The sequence below is a fragment of the Phodopus roborovskii genome, unplaced genomic scaffold (assembly GCF_943737965.1).
Source record: "Phodopus roborovskii unplaced genomic scaffold, PHOROB, whole genome shotgun sequence".
Lineage (NCBI taxonomy): Eukaryota > Metazoa > Chordata > Mammalia > Rodentia > Cricetidae > Phodopus > Phodopus roborovskii.
Window position 1 is genome coordinate 30265147 of NW_026126434.1, and position 25444 is coordinate 30290590.

The 25444-nt window shown below is 52.1% G+C and overlaps 1 protein-coding gene across 6 annotated transcripts; it reads right to left on the reverse strand.

Moving 5' to 3' along the window:
- Positions 1–3849: 3849 nt before the first annotated feature.
- Positions 3850–24163, reverse strand: Ddr1 (discoidin domain receptor tyrosine kinase 1). 6 transcript variants are annotated; one of them, XM_051187380.1, is made up of 18 exons: positions 24155–24163; positions 15951–16080; positions 15755–15857; positions 15134–15362; positions 13422–13569; positions 13107–13206; positions 11465–11651; positions 11121–11367; positions 10290–10373; positions 10048–10199; positions 9065–9230; positions 8391–8501; positions 7197–7441; positions 6900–7027; positions 6145–6363; positions 5469–5703; positions 4931–5080; positions 3850–4816 (listed from the first exon to the last, which is right to left on the reverse strand). In XM_051187380.1, exons 2-18 carry the CDS (start codon positions 16036–16038, stop codon positions 4676–4678), a joined length of 2733 nt encoding a protein of 910 aa, XP_051043337.1. In that variant the 5' UTR covers positions 16039–16080; positions 24155–24163; the 3' UTR covers positions 3850–4675. The 6 variants fall into 6 exon arrangements, with proteins under 6 accessions (XP_051043337.1, XP_051043338.1, XP_051043336.1 ...); XM_051187381.1 differs by lacking the exon at positions 24155–24163 and adding an exon at positions 22597–22667; XM_051187379.1 differs by lacking the exon at positions 24155–24163 and adding an exon at positions 21170–21380.
- Between the last annotated feature and the right edge of the window lie 1281 nt (positions 24164–25444).

Genomic DNA, 25444 nt, shown 5'->3' on the forward strand with positions numbered 1-25444 from the left:
GCATTATCCAATTCTTTAAACCCAAAACACATGAGGTAGAGGCAGGCAGATCTCTGTGAGTTCAATGCTAGCCCAGTCTACAAAAGCAAATTCCAGGATAGCCAGGGCTATTTTACAGAGAAACTCTGTCTCGAAAAACCTAAAAAAGAAATAAAGAGTTGTATCATCCTGAAATCCTCACCCATAGAATAGATTAGATGCAGAGATACCTGTGGCAGAGGCCAGTTAAATAAAACACAAAGCATCCCAACAAAGTGGAAGACTGGGCAACCCTGAGAAAGGAAAGGCTGTATGTATGTTAGGGCCTTGAACTGCACATGACCCTTCAGCAGAGGAAGAAATGCAAATTACAAAGTGGCTTGAATAGCCCATAAGAAACTTTGATATGTATATAAAATGGGAAGGTAGTCTGGGGAGGTGATTTAGTGACCAAAGCAACTCGGTGCAGGTTTAAGGGTCAGAGTTCAGACCCCGGGAACCCACACCCACCTGTATGACTAAGAGCATCCCCAGAGCAGCTTTCAAGGAAACTATCCCTATCATAGAACTCTGGGTGAGTGGAAACCCTGCCTCGATGGATAAGGTGAAAGCCATGGAGGGGGTGGTTCAACTTGACTCTGCTTGGAAATTTTCAGTTAGAGAAGGCAGCATTGCCTAATAAGGTCACATGGAGCACAGACTTAGATCTTGGATCTGTTTTCAAAGAGAGAGAGAAAGAGAGAGAGAGAGAGAGAGAGAGAGAGAGAAAGAATGAGAGAGAGAGAGAAAGAATGAGAGAGAGAGAGCAAGAGAGAAAGAGAGCCTGATGATTCCCTAATGAATTAAGCCCTTTGTTCCTTAAATTGGCTGTTTTGCAGCTTACAATCTCACAGTTGAGGAAACATGTCACAGAGACAAATACACAAATACATGTGAAATAGGGCATACAAGGGAACAAAGATCTGACCTGAAGATTGCTGAAGGGCTAGCAACACACACACACACACACACACACACAAAAAAAAACAAACAAACAAACAAACAAAAAAACAGAGAACACTGTTCCAGAACAAAAGCACATGGCAGAGGCCACATGCCAGGGGGTCTGTGACCTCGGGGAAACTGAAAGGACAGTGTATATGCAGAAGAGTGTGCTGGACTCTGTGGGTGCCCATAAAGATGACTGAACTCCATCTTGGCACAAGGACAGAGAGTTCAAAGCTGTCAGCAAATCACAAGACCTAAAGGTCAAGGTGTGACTACAGAAGGATATTTCAGCCATCTTAGTCTAAATAACAACAGACCTGAATCTGAGGTGTGGCTACCTTTGACTGTCAAGGCTAAGGAAGGAGAAATTGGATCTGAGGTATAGGTACTCCTGACCTCAAGGCTAGGGAAGAAGTTAGAGCTAAGGTGTGGTTACTGAACCCTTAGAATGAGAATGGAAGAAAAGTCTGTTCCATACACATGATACTGTGTTCCACTTTTTAGTTAAAGTGGTGAAAAACAAACTCGTGGCATTTCAGTATTGATTGATCTGCCGTCCTGACCTTTATTCTGTCTCTCTGTCTTTCTTTATTATCTATCTATAACTAGACTTTCCCTCATCCACACTCCCCACTCAGGTACAGACTTGGGGCCACTCGGCTGGCTCCCATTGCAGCCCCACAAAGACTGCTCCTGACACTGGACAGGACAGCCAGCCTTGGGCAAGCTTTTGTTCTAAAAAGATCAATCAGAAAAGGAGTTGGTGGAAAACACTTCAAATATAAGCATTCAGGAGACTAAGGCAGGAGGATTGTTAGTAGTGAGATCCTACTAGCAAAAAACAGCCAGGTATGGTGGCACACACCTTTAATTCCTGAACTCAGGAGGCAGAGTTCCACAGATCTCTGTGTTCAAAGACAGTCTGCTACATAGGGAGTCAGGCCAGTATTGGCTACTAGGTGAAACCCCACCTGAACAAAACAACAGAAAGATCTGGAAAAGGGAGTAGGAGTATAGCTCAGTGGTAGAGTGTTTGCTTAGCGTGTACAAGACCCTGGGATCGACCCCCAGCATTGTAACCATCATCGTCACCATATAAAATACACATATATACACATAAAATAAGCAAAATGTAATAAAAGGCACTTTAAAGGGGATGGTGAAATGGCTCAGCACTGAAGGCAGTTGCTGCCACACCTGAGTTTTATACCCAAGACCACCAACATGATAGAACTAGAGAACCAATTCCTGCAGCTTCTCTCTCTCTCTCTCTCTCTCTCTCCCTCTCTCTCTCTCTCTCTCTCTCTCTCTCTCTCACACACACACACACACACACACACACTGTGGCACCTGCATACACATCTCCATGAACATTCATGCACACAAAATAAATGAATGTAATAATTTCTAAAATGCAAGCTAGAGGACCTGGTGTGGTGGTGCTGTGTGCCTGCAGTTCCAGCACCTGGGAGGTAAAGGCAGAGGCATCACTCCCAGGCTATTCTCTGTTTCACAGCAAATTTGAGACAAGTCTGGGCCATTTAAGACTATAAGAGCTAGCCTCCAACAAAGGTCACTGTGGTTGCAGAACTAAAAACAAGCTGGAGAGCGACAGAAGCAGTCCTGGGTGACTAGCTAGATGTCAGTGTTGTGGCATGTACCAGGGCGGTTGAAATGTCAAGGAAGAACAAAGATCTGCCAGGCAGACCTATGAGATTTGTGCTGGCCTGGGTTTGGCCTCAAGAAGGATCAACAATGACTCTGGTGGATCATCAGAGTGGCTGCTGTTGCCGCTGTGGGAGAGGGGCAGGTTTGGACATGCCAGACTGAGCTCCACAGGAACCTAGAGTTACATAATTCTAAAGCTTACTTAGAGCAAGTCTGGGCACAGAGCTCTGGGAGCTATGGCTCCCTGCCAGGAATTCCATTGCCTATTATTCTAAAGTCTGACCTCTGAACTCTAACCCATCAATGTCTGTCTTAATCTTAAGGCAGTAGTCTGCCCTCCATAGCTTTAACGAGACTGTCAGATTTGTGACCTGGGCCCTGAGAGCCCAGTAATTCAACCTCAGATTAAATTAGCTTTACTGTTGTCCTCTCATTATCCACTCGGTTCACTTTGTGAATATCGTCAGTCAAAACCCCAGGGTCCTTATTTCTCAGGAATGACTATGCTTTCTCAAAACCTGCAATTAAGACTACAACTAGGCTTCCACAGTGGCTGCAGCTTGTCCCTGTAGGCCCGAGACAATCCTGGCTCATATTTGTGGCTTCCACCAGACAGCTCAGACCCAAGAGACATGTAATGCTTTCAAAACCTAACCCAGAGGTCGCCCGTGTCTCCCCAGCCCCTGGGATTCTAGGATTCGGACAAGGAAAAGAAATCACTTTATTGTTGATAACCTCAAACCAAAATCTAGCACTGCTCTCTATGACAAATGAGAGCGAAGCTCCTAGTGGCTTCCAAGGTACCTGTTGACTAGCCACCACTACTTATTTATTTGCTTTTAATTATTTATTAATTTTGTGTGCATTGGTGTTTTGCCTCTTTACGAGGGTGTCAAACCCCTGGGGAACTGAAGTTACAGACAGTTGTGAGCTGTAATGTGATTGTTGGGGATTAAACCCAGGTCCTCTGGAAGAGCAGCCAGCACTCTTAACCACTGAGCTATCTCTCTAGCCCCCAACGGACACCACTATCTATATTCTCCCTGCAGAGCATCCGAGTAAACAGGGCCCTCATGGTGCAACTACATGACAACAGACCAGTGCTGGAATACACAGGCAGGATGTGGGGCATGGGCTGGGGAAAGGGAAGATAGTGGGCTGGGAGTGAGGGGAGTAGACAGACATTACCCAAACCCCAAGGAAATGCACCCACAGTTGTGGAAAAACTCAATGTTTATTATTACCTGCCTAATGCAGGAGATTAAAATTGCCTCAAGCTAAGTCCATATATTAGTGTAAAAATCTGTGTCTCTCCCCCCAAAAAATGTACAAACCCACGTGATTATAGAAAAACCAATGTGGTAGCTACAATAGAGATTCCCAACCCCCAGCCTTGGGCTATTGATCCCTGTCCCCCATCCTAGTATTTAGTCCACAGAAACATACAGGCTTTGACAAGTTCTAGCTGCAGCACAGCGGGTGGGAAGGAGGAGTGTGTGACCGAGGATCGAGGCAGGGATCACCCCCAGGTCCAGTGTGTCAGGGGCAGAACAGAAGGAAGCCAGGGCTGAGGACCACTGTAGGGGTTAGGCTTCTTTGTCCACCTCGTGCCCCCCCCCCCAGTTTCTCAGTGGGCAGTGTCCAGTGTGTGACAGGAAGGAGGCTGGAGGCACAACCACCTCCCCAGAAACCAGTGTTGTCCAGTGGGGCCCAGGTACTCCAGTGGGCCTTGTCCAGTGTGTGCCCTCCATTGGCCCCATCCTTCCCCAGGGGATGGCTGGAAGAAGTCAGGCAGGATCCCAACCACAGGGCCAGCTGGGTGGGTGGTGCTCAGGAGGAGGAAGGAAGAACAGGAAGGGAGTGTGTATCCAGTGACAGAGGCTTCAGCTCCTTGGGCAGGCCCAGCCCACCTGCAGAAACGCTGCCTCTTGGGAATAGCAAGTCAGGGTGGGGTGGGGTGGGGTGCCATAGGCTTCTCTCACTTTCGTGTCCAGCTTCCCCCGAGTGCCTCCCAATGGTGAAGGCCTGCAAGGTCCTGAGTTTACACTGTGTTGAGCGCATCATCTGCCAGGAACCGATGAAGCTGAGCAAAGGGCGGCCGCTGATCGGGCTCCCGGCTCCAGCACCGAAGCATCAGCTCATAGAGGGTCTGTGGGCAGGCCGGTGGCCGGGACAAGTATACCTGCGGAATACCATGTGAATGAGAGGCAGGGACAGGTGCCTTTAGTCTCTGTCACCACATGGTCTGCCCCTCCTGGCCTCTACCACAAGCCGCATCCCCTCCCTCAGCTCTGACCTGCCGGCCCTGGTCCCTGAAGAACTCCCCGGCGTTCTCGATGACCTGCTCGTCGGTAAGCTGCCCAAAGGGCTGGGACCGGCAGAGCATCAGCACCTCCCATAGGGTCACTCCAAAGGCCCACACGTCACTTGCAGTCGTGAACTTCCCCTGCGACACAAGAGTGCAAGAAAGTCAGAGAAAGACCTCAGACAGGGTAGACCCAGGTCTATCCATTCTCACACTGGACTGTCCTTCTACCTGACCCTCTGTTCCTGCCTCCTCCTCTCCCTACTCTGACCCCATCTTTCTCTGCCAGCCTCCTACCTGCTGGTCATGAGCCTCTACCCTACTCCAACCCCTTCTACCTCCAGTTTCCAACTCTAACTCCTCCAGCCCACTCTTGGCCCCTGGATCCCTTTTCCCATGCACTATTCTTCCTTCTTTTCCCAGTCCCTTGACTTCCAAATGAGAAGATGCAGCCCCAGAAAGGCAAATGGCTGGTTGGGGAGCCACAGAACTGGCAGAGGGCAGCCAGTGTCCCCTCCCAGCTGCTCACCATAAGGATGCACTCCCAGGCCATCCACCGGATAGGCAGCACTGCCCGGCCCTGTACACGGTAATAATCCCCAGCATAGAGGTTCCGGCTCATGCCAAAGTCAGCAATTTTGATGGTGAAATTTTCCCCAACCAAGCAGTTCCTGGTGGCCAGGTCCCGATGAACAAAATTAAGTGTGGCCAGATAACGCATGCCGGAGGCGATCTGGGCTCCCACGTGCAAAAGCATAGGGTAGCTGAGTGAAGGAGGCAAAGAGAAGGTCACATGGCATTCCAGAAGCCTCCCCTCCGCACTCTACATATTTCTGTTTGGGAGAGGGAGGGAAGCCCACACCTCAACCACTGGAAAGGTTGCTCCTGACCCAGGTAGGGAAGAGGTTCGGAATGGGGCAGGTCCTACTCCATCCACCCAGTCCCAAGCAGTTTGTGCTTTGTTAGGCCAGGGCAAGGGGGATTCATGGAAGCTCCAAGCCTCTGCACCTGCTCCTCCTAAGATCTCAGCTTTTCTGGCCTTGTTCATGTATGACCATGGACATGAATTCCTCATCTTAGGTCCCTCTGGGATGTTTACCTGCCCATCCCCACCCAATGCTCCCCTCCTCTCTCCCTTGCTTAGTGAAGGTCAGGAGGCCCACTTGGGGTGCCCTTAGGAAGTCTCTGCTTCTGTGAGCGGGTACCTGATTGTGGGCCCCTGGTCAGACTCTCTGTCCCCAGGAACCCCCTGAGCTGCCTTGTTTTCCAGCTGGTGGGCACTAAGGAACTGGTTGAGGTCACCATTCTCCATGTAGTCTGTAATCATGCAGAGGGGGTCATCCTGCACGCACACGCCCAGCAGCCGGATGATGTTCGGGTCCTTTAGCCGAGACATGATCTTTACCTCCTTCAGGAAATCGTTCCTGGAGAAGCAGGGAGAAGGCTGCACAAGTGCCATGGCAGTGTATCTTCCTTCTCTCTCCCAAGGGTCTCCCTCCCAGACACCAGGCTGGGCTGCTCCCTGACCTTCATGGCCCCTTTCTAGACGCCCCCCCCCCCTTTCATCTCTAGACATTACCTAGCATTTTTTAAATTATATTTAAAATTTAATTAATGATGACATTGTTTCCCCCTCCCTTTCCTCTCTCCAACCTCCTTCGTGTACCCCCACCTCACTCTCTTTCAAATCTATGGCCTCTCGTTCTTTAATTATTATTGTTATATGTATGTGTGTGACTAAATCTATAAATGCACTCTGGATCCATTTAGTGTTGCTTGTATGTGTAGCTTTTAAGGCTGACCACTTGGGATTGAATAGGCATTTGGGGGCTGGTCTCTGGGGAAGATTAACTCTGCCTCTCTCAGAAGCTGTTAGTTGCCTGTAGGTGCATGTAGGCACCCCGTGTGACCTCCCCTTTTGCACTGGCATCTGTATCACTATTGCCACCATGGGTCTCACCTGGCATTTTTGGTGGCATCTGGCCGGAGGATTTTCACTGCTACCAGCAAGGGCTGTCCCTTGTGCACACTGATAGGGAAGTCACTACTGACCAGATCTTGAGGATTCTCTACTTCACACAGGTGCACCTGGAGAATGAAGGCCATGCACTAGGGCACAAGGTCCACCAAGGCCACAGTGTCAGATGGGATGTCACAGCACAAATGACAAGTAGTCCAGCCAAGGAAGCATGCAAGCATGGCCTTAAAGCCTTAGTCTGGCTAGACACAGTCAAAGCTGGGCAGGCATCCTCCTTACCTCCCCAAATTGGCCCTCGCCGAGCTTCTCCTTGAAGCGGAGCCGTGACCGAGGGAAATCCACTCGGGGGGGCCCATCCCCAACCGCCCCTGGGGGCAGAGCGGGCACAGCATAGGTGTTGCCCCCAGTGACGCCCTGCAGGGTGACAATGTCAGCCTCGGCATAATGGGGAACGCTGTTCTGGGGAGGTGGGGGCAGCAGAGGGGCGCCTGGCTTCTCAGGTTCCATATAGTCCCCACTGCAGGCTGGAGAGGTGAGGGGAGAGAAGACAGGATGAGGCATCAGGAGCAGCTCTGAGCAGCACGATTCTTCATGCCCCAATCTCCCAGAAGCCCCTGCTTCTACGTCCCCTAGGTCCCAGCTGCCAGCCTCAAACCAGAGAAGGCAGGTGTGAGAATCAAGACACACACCCAAAGGGTTTCAAGGTAGCACAGACAGTTAAGCAGAAGGTACCAGAAAATTTCACCCTCTGGGGTCTCCTAGCACAACCCCAACCACTAGGTAAGCCTGGGTTGGAAGAGAAACTCCACCCTCCTCCACCCAGCATCTGAAGCGGGCCCAAGCCATGAGTCTCTTCTGTATTCCAATCCCTCATCCCACTGACCACCAGCTCCCACTGCTGTCAGCCCAGTTCCTCCCTGCCAATCCCAAACACGCCAAGCTCAAAGACAGGCAGAGACAGGGCACACATTGAGGGGAGAGGGTGACAGGTCCTCACAGGCCCCTAAGACAAGATGTTTATGGACAGGAGGAAGGCAGAGCTGTCCCCTCCAGGCCCTGGGGTTAGGGCCACAATGAGAAAGCAACACAGAGGAAAGGGAGCAGACAGGAGGGGCGGCATGAGCCTTCACCTCTGGGACTGCGGAGAGAGGACACAGGGGGGAGAGGACAAGCGCCCAGGGTGAGGCCCTCCTCCTCGCAGCTCTAGAGAGAGGGGAGAATAAAGGAGGAGTTACAGAAGAGCGGCACTATAGCAGTGTCCTCAGTGGCTCTGGAGAGCAGTGTGAGAGGAGGGACAGAGCTAGGACCAGTAGCCTTCCTCGTGAATCCAGGGGTGGCAGAGCTTCCAGATGGGGGGCTCAGGAGAGCGAAGAAAAGGCCACAGTGGAAAAGTGGACAGTGCAAGGTGTGAGGGCTCTTCCCTGCCCAGTAGAGGTACGGGAGCCCGCAGAGCCCAGCAGCAGAGGGGCTTACCCTGGGTGTTGGTGGGTTTGGCCCAGGCGGGTGTGGGGGGGCCCGGGCCTCGAGGGGGACGGGCGTAAGTGGCCAGAAGGAGGCGGTAGGCCGGATTGGAGAGCAGCAACGCTGTCGGGAGAAGGAGGGGGGGAGACACCGGGAAGGGATGAGACTCAAGGCTAGACAGACAGGGAGACCTGGAATCAGGCAAGACTGGGGCTTATGGGGCTGAAAGTGCAGGCCCTCAAGGGTAATGGAAAGCAGAATGGATGATGGATATATATGGATGGAAGAGTGGATGATGGGTAAGTGCTAGAACTGCTGTCTGAGTGCTAGATGCTAGAGAGACAAATGGGTTTATGAATATAGATGGGTGGATGGATGAGTGGATAGATGAGTGGATAAATGGACCAAGACAGATGCATGGCAGATTAGGTGTGTGAGGATGGGTGGATGGATGGAAGGATGGATGGATAGATGGATGCAAGGAAGGAACAAATGTCAAGGGGTAAGGAGACAAGAGGGTACAACAGAAGTCTATGACACAATGACAGGGTGGGACCACCAGCATTCTGGGTAATACACAGGAAAACCTTGGGGGAGACTGTATGGAGGTACATAGAAATAAGACAATGAACTCAAACAGAGTATAGACAGTAAAAAGAACAGGCAGAGGACAAGGCAGGCCTTACCAGAGCCATTGGGGACGCAGGGTGCAGAACGGGGTGGAGTCCCCCGAGGCCGGGGCTCCTGGTAAGGGGGTGGCTCTCGAGGCCCTGGGCGGTTGTTGATGAGGATGGTATCCCCAGGGACAGAGAGGTGAACCGTCAGCTCCTCCTCCAACACCCGGCGCTCAGCCTTGTAATGGGATTAGATAACATTAACTGAACCACTGCTTACATGGCTTCCTGGGTGCTCGAATCAGAGTCAGTCTTTTCTCTCCTCATGGCAACCCTGCTTCCCTGATGTCACGCTATAGGACATCACCCTTCCAGACATGGGGGTCCAGGGCACACGGAGAGCAGACGCCCGCCTCTCGCCCCCTTTTCTCACTCATGGGGGTCCAGGGCACACGGAGAGCAGACGCCCGCCTCTCGCCCCCTTCTCTCACTCTTCTCCAGTTTTCGCTACCAACAGGTTGGTTGGGCTTTGGTTAGAGGGGCCCAGATGGACAAAGCTTGGCTGGAGGACACAAAGTGAGGCAAGGAGATTTGTTCTCCCGGCCCCTCCCCAAGGGCTGGTCGGCCACCTGCTACATCGTACACTGGATGGGCCCTGCCTCTTTGAGGGCACCCTCCAAGGACTTGCTCTGCTCTTGCTCCTCCCTGGCTCTGGTGGTCTTCCTCTCACACACCATGCTTGCTCCTTTTTTTTTTTTTTTTTTTTTTTTTTTAAGATTTACTTATTTATTGTGTATACAGTGTTCTGCCTGCATGTATGCCTACAGGCCAGAAGAGGGCACCAGATCTCATTACAGGTGGTTGTGAGCCACCATGTGGTTGCCGGAAATTGAACTCAGGTCCTCTGGAAGAGCAACCAGTGTTCTTAACCTCTGAACCATCTCTCCAGGCCCCATGCTCGCTCTTGAGAGTGGTCTATAGATCCTACCTGGCCCGACTGAGCTCCCATCCCCAACCCCACAGAACCCCGCCCACAAACACAAAGCCCCGCCCACCTTGCTGAGCAGCCGGCGCCAGTGCAACCTCCAGAGCATGAGCGCGATGATGAGCAGCAGCAGCAGGATAATGGCCACCAGACAGCCGATGAGGATGGCAGTTGGGCTCCCCTCCGCCTTGGCCACTGGCTGTTGACCCCGGGGTTCCAGCTCTGACAGAGGGGAATGGTCAGCACCACAGCAGGTGTCCTGCCGCACCTGAGGGGGAGACCCCGGAGGAACTGTGCCCAAGGACTGCTCACCAAAGCTGCTGAAGTTGGTAGGAGGTGGACCAGGCGGCCACCAGGGGGCGGGTGGGTAGGTGTCAGAAGAGTCGTTCACCACATCTGGAAAGAAGAAAGCAAAGAGAGGAACAGAGTCAGAGCAAGGGACCCGCGGGGACACACACAGGTGCATGAGACTTGAGACAGAGGGAACTGAGGGGACATGGTGGCTAGGAAACGAATCAGAACAAGCCAATTGGTACAGCATTCTGGAAGTCCCTGGCTAAGGGGAAGGGGAGAACTCAGGGAGGGCCTCATGGATCTGCAGGCTTAGAGCAGATGTTCTTTCTCAACTAGACAGAAGTCTTTCAAGCTTAACCAGAACTTCTGTCACTCTTACTCAGGATAGATCAGAAATGAGGGACTCACAAAGGATGTGGAGACAACAGGGATCCTACACATCTATAATCTAATGTGTGTGAAGCTGAGGCAGGGGGATCACAAGTTTTAGGCTGGTCCACATGACACTATTAGACCTGTCTCCAAAAAAAAAAAAAATTTTTTTTTAAATAAAGAATCTTTAAAAGTTAAATTAAAACAAGAATCTACCTGGGTGTGGTAGCACATGCTTTTAATGCCAGCCCTGCCTGCATGCCAGCCAGGACTACATGGTGAGACTTTGAATAACACAAAACAATAAGATAAAAAAGAATCTATAAAACACCAAAACAACAACAACAACGAAAAAGACTCTGTGAAGGTTTGGGGGCTGAGTGTTCTGCCCTAGTTTGAGAAATCTCACAGGTGACAGGCGACATAATACCAGGGATCCATATGCAGGGATGATGCCAGGCACACTCTGGGGCTTACTCGAGATGAAAGAGATTTCGCTGAAGAGTAACCAGGGTCCCGCAAAGAGGAATCGGCACTGCAGGAAGCGGCCCACGCGGCCACCCAGAGGCACTGAGATGGCCCTGGCTCTGGGGTCTCCAAGGCTGCCCCCCAAGGCATGGCGCACAGGCTCTCCCTCCCAGGCCATGGCAGGGCCTCTTTTAAATCGGCATTCCACACCTCCTGGCAGGCGGGCTCCCAGAGTGTGCATGTTGTTACAATGGACCTGAGGGAAGGAGAAGGGACACTGATTCAAGGGCAGGAAACCCCGCAGCAGCACCTCCTCTGGCACTGGTACCCTCCGGAGGGCGGAGCTCACTCACCTGCATGGTCTGGAAAGTCCTTAGCCGGTCAAACTCAAACTCCATCTCCACGTAGCCACTGGGGAAGCTGTGGTTGCTCCATCCCACATAGTCATAGCCTGGCCAGACCCGCAGCTCCTGGCTCTGCCTGAAGTCATCCAGACCCACCACGCCATCTGCCAGTTGGCCCAGACCGCCATACTGCAGCCTGATTGGAGGCAAGGAAAGGACTGTTCAGAGGGAAGATGACAGACACCATGCAGGTCTTGCAGGCACACCCCCAGCGGTGGACGGAATAGCCTGATTCTCACCCACTCTCCTTTCCCAGTCTATCACAACATCATGCAACTCTCTCCTCTCTTATGTGCATCATACCCCAGACTACCACAAGGTATTCTCCATGAGGTACATGCCACGCAGAAGTGCCACGGTGAAGGCACACGGTTCAGTCTATAGTGTATGTGTTTAATTTGACAAGTCCAACAGATAGTCTTAGCTGGGGGTATTGTCTCGTTTTGTTTTTAGATAGGGGATTCGGGAGTCTGGCTGGCCTATAACTTGCTATGTAGCAAGGGTGAACTGAAGGCCCTGATCCTACTGCCTCTACCTCCCAAGAGCTGGGGTTACAGGAGTTCTGGATGCCCTGCAGGTTTTTGTACAAGGTGATTCTTGTCTGGACATGGGGTGCCTCTTTCTAATCCAAACAACGTGCCACTTGGGCTAGTGCTCACCTTACTATCCTGCATTCCAGGCCTGTCCTTTCATTTCACTGCCCAGGCCACTTCCTGCTCCACATCACCTCACATGCACGCATGTGCACATGTGTGCGCACACACACACATATATACACCACATACCACACACAATATACCACATACCACATACATACACTTAGACATACCACATCCCCCCCACACCACACACATACCACATACACATATCACACACATAACATACCACACACATATGCCACACACCACACACACCACATACCACACATACATACCACACACACATAGCACATACCATACCACATACCACACACACCACACATACCACACACACATAGCACATACCATACCACACACATACCACACATATACCACATATCACACACATACCATACCACATACCACACACACACACCACATACCACACACATACCATACCACACACACACACTTAGACACACTACATCCCCCCCACACCACACACACACTACATACCACACACAATATACCACGTACACACACTTAGACACACTACATCCCCCCCTACACCACACACACACCACATACCACATACTCCCATATACATCACATACCACACACACATACCACACACACACACCACATCCCAACACCACACATACCACATCCCCTTACACACACCACATACCACAGACACACACACACACACACACCACATCCCCCCACACCACATACCACACATCCACAGTACATACCATACACACACATACCACATACATACCACACCCACACACACCACATATACACACATCACCCAGATACACACACATGCACACACACACACATATTACATACCATACACACATACATACACATGCGCACACACAACACATACCACACACATATGCACAGGCCTTCTCCCATCCCAAGCTCTGTGCAGGTCACCCCCTTACCCGCCAGCAGTGTATCCATCATAGGTGGAATCATTGAGATGCACCACCTCAGATAAGTACATGGTCTGCCCCACAGGGGCTGTGTACGACAGGAGTCCATCTGGGAGGGCGGAAAGAGGGGAGTTAGAGGGAGGCATCCAGCCTGAGCAATTTCAGACCTTTCTTACTGGTGTAGAGAAGGCAACACTGTCTAGTCTGCTCTCTCCTCAGTCAGTGACAGCTTCCTGACAGAAAAGGACATCTGATGCCCCTCCTCAGTCTCAATTTCCTGCTTCCAGGACTGGAAAGAGGTTCTTGTGGGGCTGACCTACTCACCCCGCCAGAGGCAGCCATAGAGTTCCACCCGCAGACAGACACTCATGACTCGGTCAGCCCGGGGGTAGAAGCGGACCAGCCGGGCCACCATGGGGGGCCCAAGGTCCTTCAGCACCACTCCACCAGGATCCTCGTTACCCGAAATCACCTGTGGGCCAGGAAAAAAAGGGTGGCTAGGTGGGTAGGGCTGCAGATCAGACCTTAGCTCCCAGCCTTAAGCTGCTCCCTGGCTCAGCCTACAGGGGCCACCGAAAGGCTGGCAAAGGGCAACACTGAGCACGCAGTACTGGGGGATGCAGCTGGGCATTTTAAAAGGAGGTTATGTAGCAGTGGCCACTGATGCCTCTGGCAGCTCTGGAGGTCTGTCCTCAGCCATGCCTCGCCTACCCTCTACCCCTGCCTGCCTCCATGTGTCTCCAAAGCATTTGTGCTGCTGGACTCTTACACAGAATCCTATCTCAATATCCTTGCCTGCTTCACCCCAGTCCCTCTGTTCAATCCAACAGCTGACCACGTGCCCACTCTGGACCAGACATGATCTCAGTGATGAAGTCAACCCCTCATCACAGGGCAGCTGTGCGGAACAAGAGGCAGCGTGTGGGGCAGAGGTGGGTGTCCAGACCAAGGTCTGCAGGAGGTGATATCTCCAGGGAGAACTGGATGGAGTGAGTGGGAGCATCTGGTGTCTGGGGGAAGGGCTTGCCAGGCACAGAGAGCAGCAAGTGTATGGACTGTGGGGAAGGACCTGGCTGGTTCCACACACAGCAATAAAGGCGGGATGGCACAGTGTATGTGCATGGGTGTGGCTTTGCACACACAAATGCAGTGCTTGCAGAGACAGGGGGGTGGTGCAAGACCTCCTAGGGCTGGAACTGGGTTAAATAAAGGCTTTGAACTCAGTCAAAGAATTGGGGTTTTTTGTTTTTGTTTTTGTTTTCTGATAGAGCCAAAGCCAGTGCTAGGCTGAGAGCTGGGTGTGTAGTTTGTAGCCCAGAGGAAGAGGTTTGATAGGTAGCGGTCAGAAAGGGACAGAAGCAGGCTGAATGGTTTCGACTTCATCCCAGCTATATGAAAAAATACATGGCTTAGAGCTGGGGGTGGGGGTGAGATGGAGTGACGGGATTCAGGAAATGCCACAAAGGTGGGCACAGAGAGGAGCTGAGAGCTTGAGTGAGCCACCAACACCATTCCAGTTTGTGGTCATGAGATGGGGACAGGGATTAAATTTCCCCAAGCTGAGAACAAGAAAAAGGGTCAGGGGCTCGGTGATGGCGGTGCCTTTAATCCCAGCATTCAGGAGGCAGAGGCAGGCAAATCTCTGTGAGTTCAAGGTCAGCCTGGTCTACAGAGCTAGTGCCAGGACAGGCTCCAAAGCTACAGAGAAATCCTGTCTCAAAAAAGAAAAACAAAACAAAACCAAAAAAAAAAAAAAAAGAAAAAAAGAAAAGAAAAGAAAAGAAAAGAAAAGAAAGAAGGAAGGAAGGAAGGAAGAGAAAAAGGAACGGATCTGGGACTAATCCACTACAGAGGTCAGTGGTGAATTTGAGACTGGCACAGGATATTAAGAGGCGGCCAGGCTGGCAACACTGTGTGATGCTCCTGGTGGAGTCTGGAGCTGGAGATGCTAGCACATGGGCCGTGGCAGATGCTGTTTAGAGCATGGCAAAAAGAAGAATGTGTCCTTCCCAGGTACCTTCCCTCCCCAGCCTCACCTCCTGACCCCAGCGGTCCTTCCAGTCCATCCAGCGGCGGCCATCTCGGGAGTATCGTAACCGGTAGCTGCGGGAGAACTCTTTACCCAGGCCCCCAGCATGGCGGCCCTGTGTGCCCACCAGAGCCACCAGATGCAGCCTCCGAAGGTCCACCTGCAGGTATTCCTCTTCTTTGGGGAATACAGGCCCTGCAGGACACCATGCCCCATCTCCATCACTGCTCTCCAGCCTGGGAGGAAAAAGGAGATCAGGGCAACACTTGACCCCAGGTCTCTTTTATTTTTGAGACAATGTGACTTGTATCTCAGGCTGGCCTCTGCTATGTAACTTTGAACTTCTGTTCTTCCTGCTTTTGCTTCCTGAGTGATGGGATCATAGCATCTGACACCTCGACCATTTATGGGGTGCTGAATACAGACAGAGCTTCATATTAGCTGAGTACCCTAACTGAGTCACATTGCCAGCCTGGTCGTGGGTCTATTTAAACCCTGTTCTTCCCACTACATAGATCTCAGTGGCCCCCGGCCTTCTCAAAAGCCCCTTGGCCTGTGCAAAGGGGCTGGAAGAGCACACAGGGGTCCATTAAAGAGCTCCTTCAAGGCAACTCCCAGAATCAGTTACCTGCTATGGCGGGCAGCGGTGGAGTCCGACCAGGAGCTGGACACGGAGATGTCACTGTCGGGAATGGTGCGGTCCTGCATGCCCAGGGCATAGCGGCACTTGGCTGAAGGACACAGGCACAGGATGGGTCAGCATTCCCCCACCTTTCTGACTCCCAAGCTCTATTCCTCAGGGACCCAAGATTCAGTCTCCTCACCGGGGTCAAAATGTCCCTTCATGTCAGCATCTCCAATTGTCACCAAGTGTAGCAGCAACAGTAGAGATGAGAGGACCCCTGTCCCCATTGCTCCTGATCCCTCCGGCCTATGGAGGAGGGGGCAGCATCTCTGCAGGGGACAAATAGGGAGGAGAGTCTACTCACTAAGGGATGTAGGTACAGCAGGAGACAGACAGGAGGGCTGCTTTGGGGATAAGAAGAGTAAATGGCCAACTCACTGCTTAGAGCATGGCTCTACTTTTAGACTGACTGCCTCCTACACAGCACAGGCACTGAACATAACTTTATGGTCAGCCACTTTATAAGGTAGATGTTATGATCCATATTTAACACACAAAGACACCAGATACAGACCTTCTCAAAGAACAGAGCCAACATGTCTAAAATATATTGTCTTTAAAAATCACCACGTTCACTAGAACTAGAATAATACAAATCAGACTGACAGAGAAATGTTTTGTTCTTTCAGACCAGGTCTTACAGTGTAGCCCAAGCTGGCCTCAAGCTTATTATGTAGCTTAAGGCTGATCTTGAACTTGCAAAAATCTTCCTGCCTCAATATCTCAATATGCTGGAATTAGAGATACACACTTGACATGCTTAATTTGACAAAGTATTTTTTAAGATTTAAGTTTTTAAATATTTATACATATTAGTGTTTGCCTGCATGTGTATGTACACCACATGTATGCAGTACCTGAAGGGGCCAGAAGAGGGAGGCAGAACTCCTAGAACTTGAGTTACAGATGGTTGTGAGTGGTCAGGATGTGGATGATGGGTCCACTGCAAGAGCAGTGAATGCTCTTAACCACTGAGCCATCTCTCCAGCCCCAACAAAGTATTTTTAAATGTTATATCTTCCATGGGAAAAGGGACAAAAGGAAAGCCACCATTGGGGGGGGACGTGCTATTACAGTATCAGAATATACTTGGAAAGCAATCTAGCAATATGATCATGGCAAAAGATTCAAACACAGGAAATTGGAGAAGTGTAAGGAAGTAAGATCTCAGAACTGTCCCACATGTCCATCCCTACACTATGTGAATGCTCACAGGGGATGTTCTGGGGGTTTGGAGTGGGGTGGTAGTGGTTAAGCTTCTATGTAGTTATGAAAAGAGAAAAAAGTAAAGGGCCAGAGAGATGACTCAGAAGTAAAGGCACTTGGCTCCAAGCTTGAGGACCTAAGTTCTATCCTTGGAACTCATGGGTGGGAGGAGAGATCCAGAGTGGAAGGTGAACACTGACCATTTTTTATTTGTTTCTTTTTGAGACAGAGTTTCTGTACATAGCACTGGCTGTCCTGAAACTGTGTAGACCATGGTGGCTTTAAACTCAGAGATCCACCTGCTTCTGCCTCCTGTGTGCTGGGATTAAAGGTGTGATCCCCACTACCAGCCATCCTATGACCTCACACACACAAATAAATGTATTTATTTATTTATTTAAAAGAAAGGAGAGACAGCTCAGCAGTTAAGAGTACTGGCTGCTGTTCCAGAGGAGCCAAGTTAGGTTCCCAGCACTAACATGTCAGTTCACAACTATCTATAACTCAAGTCCTAGGGCATCCCATGCTCACTTCTGGCCTCCAAGGGCACCATGCATGTCTGTGATACACAGACATACATGTAAGCCCAAACACTATACATAAGAAATAAGAAACACATTTTAAAGAAAAGCAGTAAAGAGTATTTGTTGCTCTTGCAGAGGACCCAGGTTCAGTTCTTAGCATCCACACTTAGCATCTGAGTCATGACTCATCCATAACTCCAATTTCAGGGAATCCAATGCTTTCTTCCTAGCTTCGTGGGTTCTAGGCGCGCGCGCGCACATGCACACAAACACACACACACACACACACACACACACAGACATACATACAGACAAAACACTCAGAAATAGAAAATTAAAAATATAGAGAGACATAAATACACACACACATAAAAATTAAATTAAAGAAAAATTAGTGTGAATCTAACTTGGCATGTGTTCCCTACTTTTTTTTTTTTTTTTTTTTGGTGTTTGATTCAGAGTCTCAAATAGCCCAAGCTGGCATTTACCTTTTAAGTGAATTGCCAGTGTGTGCCACCACACCCTGCCTTTCTTTAAAATGTGTTCCCCATGCCACTGGGCTTAACATGGAAAGCCACACTCAGAAAGTATGAGAATTAATCCACCACATGAAAGCAAAGGATAAACAAACCTACATCTGTTCACACTCTCACCTGTACACCTAGTGAGGCTGTGCAAGGCCACGAACAGGGCAAGAGAGGGAAGCACACTCGAAAAGCAGTAAGATTGGCTGGGTTAGTACTCTGTAAAAACTTGTGAGGCAGTAGCATGCATTTACATAAAATCTTATAACACTCAAGCCAATGTAAAACTTACTCTGGTTTTCAAAACCTAAGTCCTGGAGAAGTTTACCTGCCTTATTGAGGAAAATACAATAGAAACACCAACTTGCCTGAGCCCCTCAAACCTCTAAGGACATCAATATCCAACCAACTTCATGGTCCTCTGCGATTCCCTATCCCACTGTGGTAGCCAGAACAGCAGACTGGACATCCTCTGACACTTGGCAGAGACTTGGAACCCCATCTGGACCCTCTGTCAGAGGCCCCATAGAACTGCTTCCTCTGTTCCTTTTGGGGTATGGGCAGTTTACCCTCTCCAAAACCATTCCAGCTGAAGTTTCTATATAAATCCAGGGATCTACTGTCCTCTGTCCTGGGGACAGAAAAGCTCTCCTGACACCTGGTAGTGCCTGAGAACTGTACTGAATTCTAAAGGTCCTAGAATCCCAAGGGATACTACCTACTGCCCTTTTCACACCCCTGCCACCAGGTCCCCCCAGCTCTCCTTCCTCTGCCTTTGACATCCTGTTCCCCAAAGCCCCAACTTACTGAAGGTAGGTAGCAGAAGAGCCTTGCTCTGAGAAGGCTGAGTTGCCTTGGAGATGAGGGCGGGCTTAACTACAGGGGAAGCCAGGTCACCCCAGGAGGTAGGAGGAGTTGGGGGAGTCTCCCCCATCCCTTTGTCCTCCAGCTGCTCCCACAATGCTCTAGGGCAGGAATGTAAGAGGCAGCTGAGAACCCCCCATCACTGAAGCAGCAGCTGAAAGGGCTGACTGGATTGCCAGAGGCCATTTAGCTATCAAAAGAGAGCCTAGATCCAAAAGGCACCACGACCAGTCCCTTGCGGGTACAGCTCCATGGTAGAGGGGAGCAGGCCGCTGGGACTGGGAAGCCTGGCAGGGAATTCCTGGGTGCCACTCTCCACCCCCACCTCTGTAGAAACAGCAGGGCCCTTGTTCCCCTGAGTAACCTTCATGCCTATCCCAGATGACTCATCGGAGCCAGACAGTGCTGAGAGGAGCCTGGGGCAGAGATACAAAGCCAGGCAGGGACAGGAGGCTGGGGGAGACAGGGCAGAAACACAAAGCTGGAGGTAAACAGAGCAGGCTCCAAAAGCAGGGCACCGGGCCAAGCAGAGGAGCTGTTGAAGCATAACTGACAAGGTCTGGGGCTGTCCCTTTCTCATTGTCCCCTAGGTCTTGATTCCCACAATCAGATAGGCTTAGGAGTTTCACCTCATTGGCACCCTACCTGGCCCCTCTTCAACCCATCACAAGTCAAGGGTCAGGTAACTCTGCTTCAGGCCTTTCTTTGTCCTCTCCTAAACACCATCTCCCAATCCAGAGAACAACAGCACACAACTCCACATGCACACACACAGGGAGGTAGAATAAAACTTTACAAGCCCTCTGTAAACACTAGAGTAAACCAAATGTACCATGCTCATACCTCTGGGAGCCTTATGGTCTCTCACGAGCGTATTATTACCTTTCTTCTTTTTAACTCCTAATCCCCCTGCCTCTTGGGCATATCCTATGTCCCACCAAGACCAGCTCACACACAATTCTTACTCACTCCATACACATCTTGGCATCTTTTGTTGTTTGTATTTGATTGCTTTACGGTTTTTGTTTTGTTTTTTTTCGAGACAGTTTCTCTGTGTAACAGAACTCACTCTGTAGACCAGGCTGGCCTCAAACTCACAGAGATCCACCCGTCTCTGCCTCCTGTGTGCTGGGACCGTCCAGCCATTTATGTTTTTGAGGTGGGGAAAGGGTTGGTTAGTTGGGGAGATTTTTGTTGTTGTTTTGGTTCTTTTGAGACAGGGTCTCGCTATGTAGCCTTGGTGGGCCTGGAACTAGCTATGTAGACCAGGCTGACCTGGAATTCAGGGGGCGCCCCTCTCTCACGAGTGCTGGGATGAAAGTCATGTTCCTCTATAGAAGGATGGTTGGATTTTTGAGACAAGGTGTCAAGTAGTTCAAGCCTCCAAACTCACAATGATACCAAGATTTAAAGGCTGACCTTTAATTTTTGATCCTGCGGCCTCCACCTGTCAGTGATTACAGGAGTGTGCCACACACCTCGAGGTGACCTATAGAGCCAGATCTCACCATTTAGTGAGTTGCCACTTCTAGACACCTGTGAATACCAAATGTCAGGCAATGTGAAACCCACTCGGGCCCTGGGTACAGGATCCCCAGAGAACTGCTCCTCCCAAGCACACATGGTGACTAAGCCTGAGGGAAGTCAAGAGCAGGTGGGGACAGATGGGACTAGGTTAGGAAAAGTGGCAAGAAGGACAAGGCCATTTCTCGCTTTCTTACGCATTCTGTGACCTGTCCCTACAGTGCCGCTAGGGTCTGGACACACCTCCATCCTCTCAGCCAGTCAGTTCCAGGCCAGCCGGGCGGTGGCTGGGAGAAGGTGCTGGGCAGGAATGCCCGGCCAGAAGGGGACCCTGGGAGCGTTGCTCATTGGGTGGTGACTTGTCTCTTGGCACAACCCGGCAACCACCGAGCGTGGCTGGTCTGGTAGGTTGGGCGTCAGACTGGCTCCCTTTGGCGGGGCAGCTTAACAGAGCATGCTCGTGGGCACTGCCCAGAGAACACCGATAGGATGACTCAGTGGGCTACATATGCGCACCTGTCCTCTTGGGGCTCGGTTTCTCCCCTCACCCAGGAAAAGACAGATCCTTCCTTACGAGAAGATACTTTTTTCGGAAAGTCAGGGCCCTCTCTGTTTTGGATGCGGAATCAAAAGCCTAAGGCGGCGCACAGAGCTGAGGCTCCCCAACCCGCGCCCCCTGCCTCCTGCGCGCCACCCCCCATCGCCTCGCCCCCTACCTCTCATCGCTCTCCGGGGCCGACTCAGGCGTCCGGCCCCGGCTTGGGGCCTCCTCGGCGGCGGGGCGCGGGAGGGGAGCGCAGGCGCCGGCGGGGCTCGGGTGTCGGGAGGCGGCTCCCGCGAGCAGCTGTCGGGGGCCTGTTCCGGGGAGAGGAGCCAGCGCCGGGCCGGATCGCGCCCAGGCGCCGCCTCCCCACGCTCGTCCCCCGCCCGTCCTCCCGCCCCGGCGCCCGCTCTCCCACGCCCAGCGCCGCCCCTCGTTTCTCTCCTAACGCGGAGCCCGCCCCGCAGGTCCCCCTTCGCGCCTAGTCTCCCCTAGGTGATCCGCACGCCCATCCCCCGCCGCCCCGAGGCTACAATACAGCAGGGGCCCCGCTACAGCTCGCCCAGAACCCCAACGCAGTGGCCCCGCGAGGAGATGGCGCGTTCCCTCCTCCCCTTTTTCTGGGCTCGGTTCCTGGAGAGAGAGGGAGAGAAGCACGGAGGAGCAGCCCCAGGGCACGCAGGAAGCAGCGGGTTCCCACAGGCCCAGCACCGGAGCCGGAGCCCGGTTGGGGGAAGGGAGCCGGGCTCACCTGTCTAGCCAGACCCGCTTGGCTTTCACCTCCACCTTGCTACATTTGGCAACTCCTCCCCCCCCCTCCCACCGGCTTCCAACCTAGATTACCCCGGAGCCTGAGGACGGGTCACACTTTTAGTCTCCACTTCTTTCTGTCCCCTTCTTCCAGAACCCCTCCCCAACTTTGCAGCGCCCTCCTGTTCTCTCAGGAGCCCCGAAGTCCAGACTTCCAGGCTCTGAGTCCCTCTGGGCTCCCTGCTCCATCCAGGCTCGCTCTGGAGTTCTCCTTAGCAAGCCTTCCTCAGTTCCCAGCCAGCTCAGTCCCTGGTGGGAGCAGAGTCTGGGTTTCTGGCAAGAAGAGGCGCAAAATGGAAGACGGGAACGCAGATCCAGGGAGCAGCAAGAGCTGCTGAGCCACAGAAGGGAGAGATTGGGGGGGGGGGCTCGCGGCAGCAGAGCTTGTGTGGGAGGTGCTCTGACCCCATTCAGCACCACCTGTAAGTCCTACCTCTCTCCACACCCCACACACCTGCCAAGTCCCGGACAATGTCAGGTCACAGTAAAGTCTCCAGCAACCTCGCTGGCCTCACCACTCTGTAGCACCTCCCAAATGATTCAAAACTCACACCCAGAAGCATTTCCAAAGTGTCAAGAAAAACCAGGCAAGAACAGGAAAAAAAGCTACCAGGAAGATTCGCGGCCCCGAGGGAGAAACCGAGGCAGGCTGGGTCTCCAGTTTACAAACCCAGGGAAGCTCCAGATGCTGAAGGACTTGTTAATAGCCCCTATGGTCACTGGGAAAACTGCCTCCAGCCTGTCCATCGAGCCCTTAGGGACCCCCCCCCACACACACACCCAATTACCTACCCCTCTGCACACAGCAAAAGGAAATCAGGGCCCTGCAGAGGCTGGGCGGGGTGTGGAGTCCGGCTGGGGGTGGGGCCAAGGCTTCCCAGTAACCTCACCTGCCACGGCAAGGGGCCTTCCTCCCAGGAGAGACACTCTGGGGAAGCCCCGGACAGGCGGAGCTTCAGCTTCTCACACCCAGTGGGACTTTGCACGTCCCAGACTCACACTGACCAGTGAAGGGTCCATGGGAGGTGTGGAGGAAGGCAGAGTCTTGAAGCCTCTGCCCCCTTTTCACTCTCTCAGGGAAAATTCCTAGTCGGTGATGCCCACCTCGACCCAGACCAGGGCTGGAGAAGTAGGAGGGACACAAGGCTGGGGCCCAGCGGAGTCAAGTGACAGCAGAAAAGGAGCTGGAGCCGGCTGGAATGTGCTGCTTGGAGCCCAGATTCCCAGGGGCCAGAGAGGGAAATCCCAACCATCCACGGGCCTACAGAGCTGAGCCAAGAACCAAGATCGTGCCTGTCTGTGGCTCCCCAAGCCCCATGCTCCTCTCTCTCACTACTCACAACTCCAGAAGCCCGCACTATACCCTAGAATCCAGGAACGGGTCTCCCCTATGCTGGACTGATTTTCCCCCCTGAAAGCCCAGGGAGGAGAGGGGAAACAGCTGGGGGGAAATGTGAAGAGAAACACACAAGAGAAATAAGAGCTCAGCCACAGGCCTGCAGACCACCCGCCACTGCTGGGAAGCAGGACAGGACAGGAGCGAGAGGGGGGAGAATCAGATGGGCCTACCCTCACGGCCCTCAACACACACTAACCACAGTCCTTGTCCTGAGATGCAGCTGCCTCTAGGGAAGTAGGTTGGGTCAGCAGCTGGGGAGAGTGAGCCGCCTCTGGTGGTGATGGGGGGGGGGTGTAGTTGGAAAAGACCCTGGTCATAGGTCATGTTTTACAGCCACTGAGTTCAAATGTGAAACTGAGACCTGGAGTATGATAATAAAGGAAGATAAATCTAGGACATGAAAGCATAAATCTAGGACAGAAAATGAGAAAAATTAGCCATGGATAGTCTGGGAAAGAGGCCCAGAAGGGATGGAAGACCAGAGGAGAGAGACTGGTGGTTATGGAGAGACACAACTGACTCCAGAGAGGGAAGTAAGACAAAGTGAAAGATGGGAGAAAGAGGGAGGAGAAAGGATGGAATGGAGGCTGATTGGATGCAGAAGGAAGGCAAATGTTGGGGACTTGGAACAGCAAAATGGAAAACAGAAAGGAGGTTGGAATGAAATTAAGATCTGAGGGGGAGGTAGAGATTGAGATATGGAGAAAGGAAGGAAGGAAGACACGGAAGGGGGGGCAGACTTAGAAAGGAAAGACAAACTCAAGATAGATGGAAGGCCCAGGGATAGAACTGAACCCATCCTGCCAGCTGGCCAACCTGTTTTGCCACAGGGCCTCCATCCTTCTCCTCTCCCACCACGCCTCCAGGCCTACCTGGCCCCTCCTCATAAAGGCAGCCCAGCCCCAAGGTCCGCTGCTGCTCTCCAGGGTGAGTTGATTCCCTCCCTCTCACCTCCACGTTCTTCTGAGTTTCAGTGTCCCTAGGCTCAGGCTTTTGGGGATCCAGATCTGAGGCCGATGAAGCCTCCTGGCTTTGTCCAAACTCCAGCCTCGGGGGCCCGAGAGCAGCTGCCCTGGCCAGCTGCGGCTGGCTTCAAGGTGACCATGGCAACCCAGCCCCGCTCCCCTAGCTGAGCCTCTCAGCCCCCGCAGAGAGGGAGGGGACAGCCTAACCCAGAGAAAGAGAGGAGAGACTGAGAACTGGGAAACTGGACCAAAGGGGGTCTCCTAGACAAAGAGACCCCAGACAAAAAGACCCCCAGACAAAGGCCGCTGAGGAGGCGGTCCAGTGAAAAACAGCTTGGGCTGGCTGCAGTCAAAGGCTTAGACCTGAGAGCTCTCCTTCCAGACCAGAGGATAAGGTGAGATGTAGGTGCTAAAGTTGGAAGCAGAAGTTGGAAGCAGAAGGGCTCAGAACTGACTGAGGGTGGTCCCTCGGAGACCTCCTTCTGAGTCCCCAACAATGCGTGCCCATCCCCCCTTTCCCAGGACTTTGTTTCCTGAGAATTCCAGTTTCTTAACTGGCTATCTCTAAAGTATTACACTGTGAGAGCTCTCCCCCAGTTGTAGCCGTGACCCATAGAAGCACCCGAAGCCAAAAGGCAACTTCAGTTTTAGGAGTTGATTGGGAAAAAAGCATCCTCAGAGGACTCCCTCCAGTCTGTGATTTGAAAACTGTGAACTCCAAAGCCAAAGGACATTGACTGATTGGGCTGGCAAGGGATGGGCCACCAGGGGGTGGGGCCGGGAGGCGACAACTCCTCTCAGCCGGTAAGAGGAAGCCAAGCTCTGTCCTCTGAGCTCTTGCAATGTTGACTCCCCATCCCACCCGCCTTCCCTTGGCCGAGTTCCCTCCCACAAGGATGAGGGGCCTGGAGTTGGTGTGGGTGGTAACTCCGCTAGCATCAGCTTCCTCTGTGGCTTTCTGATGTGTGGCTGGGGATCTCTGAGTCCCGCCTCCTAATCCATTTCACGGAGAGTTACTAAGACTTTGCACGGGGCAGGACTCTGATTGAGCTCTGAGAGGTGTGTGAGGAGCGTGCTCTCTTCAAGTGCTCCCGCAAGAGGGAGAGCCTGTAGTCTTCCAAGGCAGGCTCCGTGTGCGCTGTACATAGAGCTGGGAGGAGCTCTATGTAAGCCTCCTCCTGAGTGGAGTGGGAGGGAGTACAACTTCAAGTAGGTTTAGGTGAGTTCAAGATTTGCAGATGAAGCTGAGCAGTGTTGATGCATGCCTTTATTCCCC

Coding starts and splice junctions, on each gene's coding strand:
- Ddr1 (XM_051187380.1), bottom strand. CDS start 16,038: ATGGGGACAGGGGTCCTCTCATCTCTACTGTTGCTGCTACACTTGGTG. Junction 10,200..10,289: donor TACCAACTTCAGCAGCTTTG/GTGAGCAGTCCT, acceptor CCCCTCTGTCAG/AGCTGGAACCCCGGGGTCAA. Junction 7,442..8,390: donor CAAACCCACCAACACCCAGG/GTAAGCCCCTCT, acceptor TCACCTCTCCAG/CCTGCAGTGGGGACTATATG.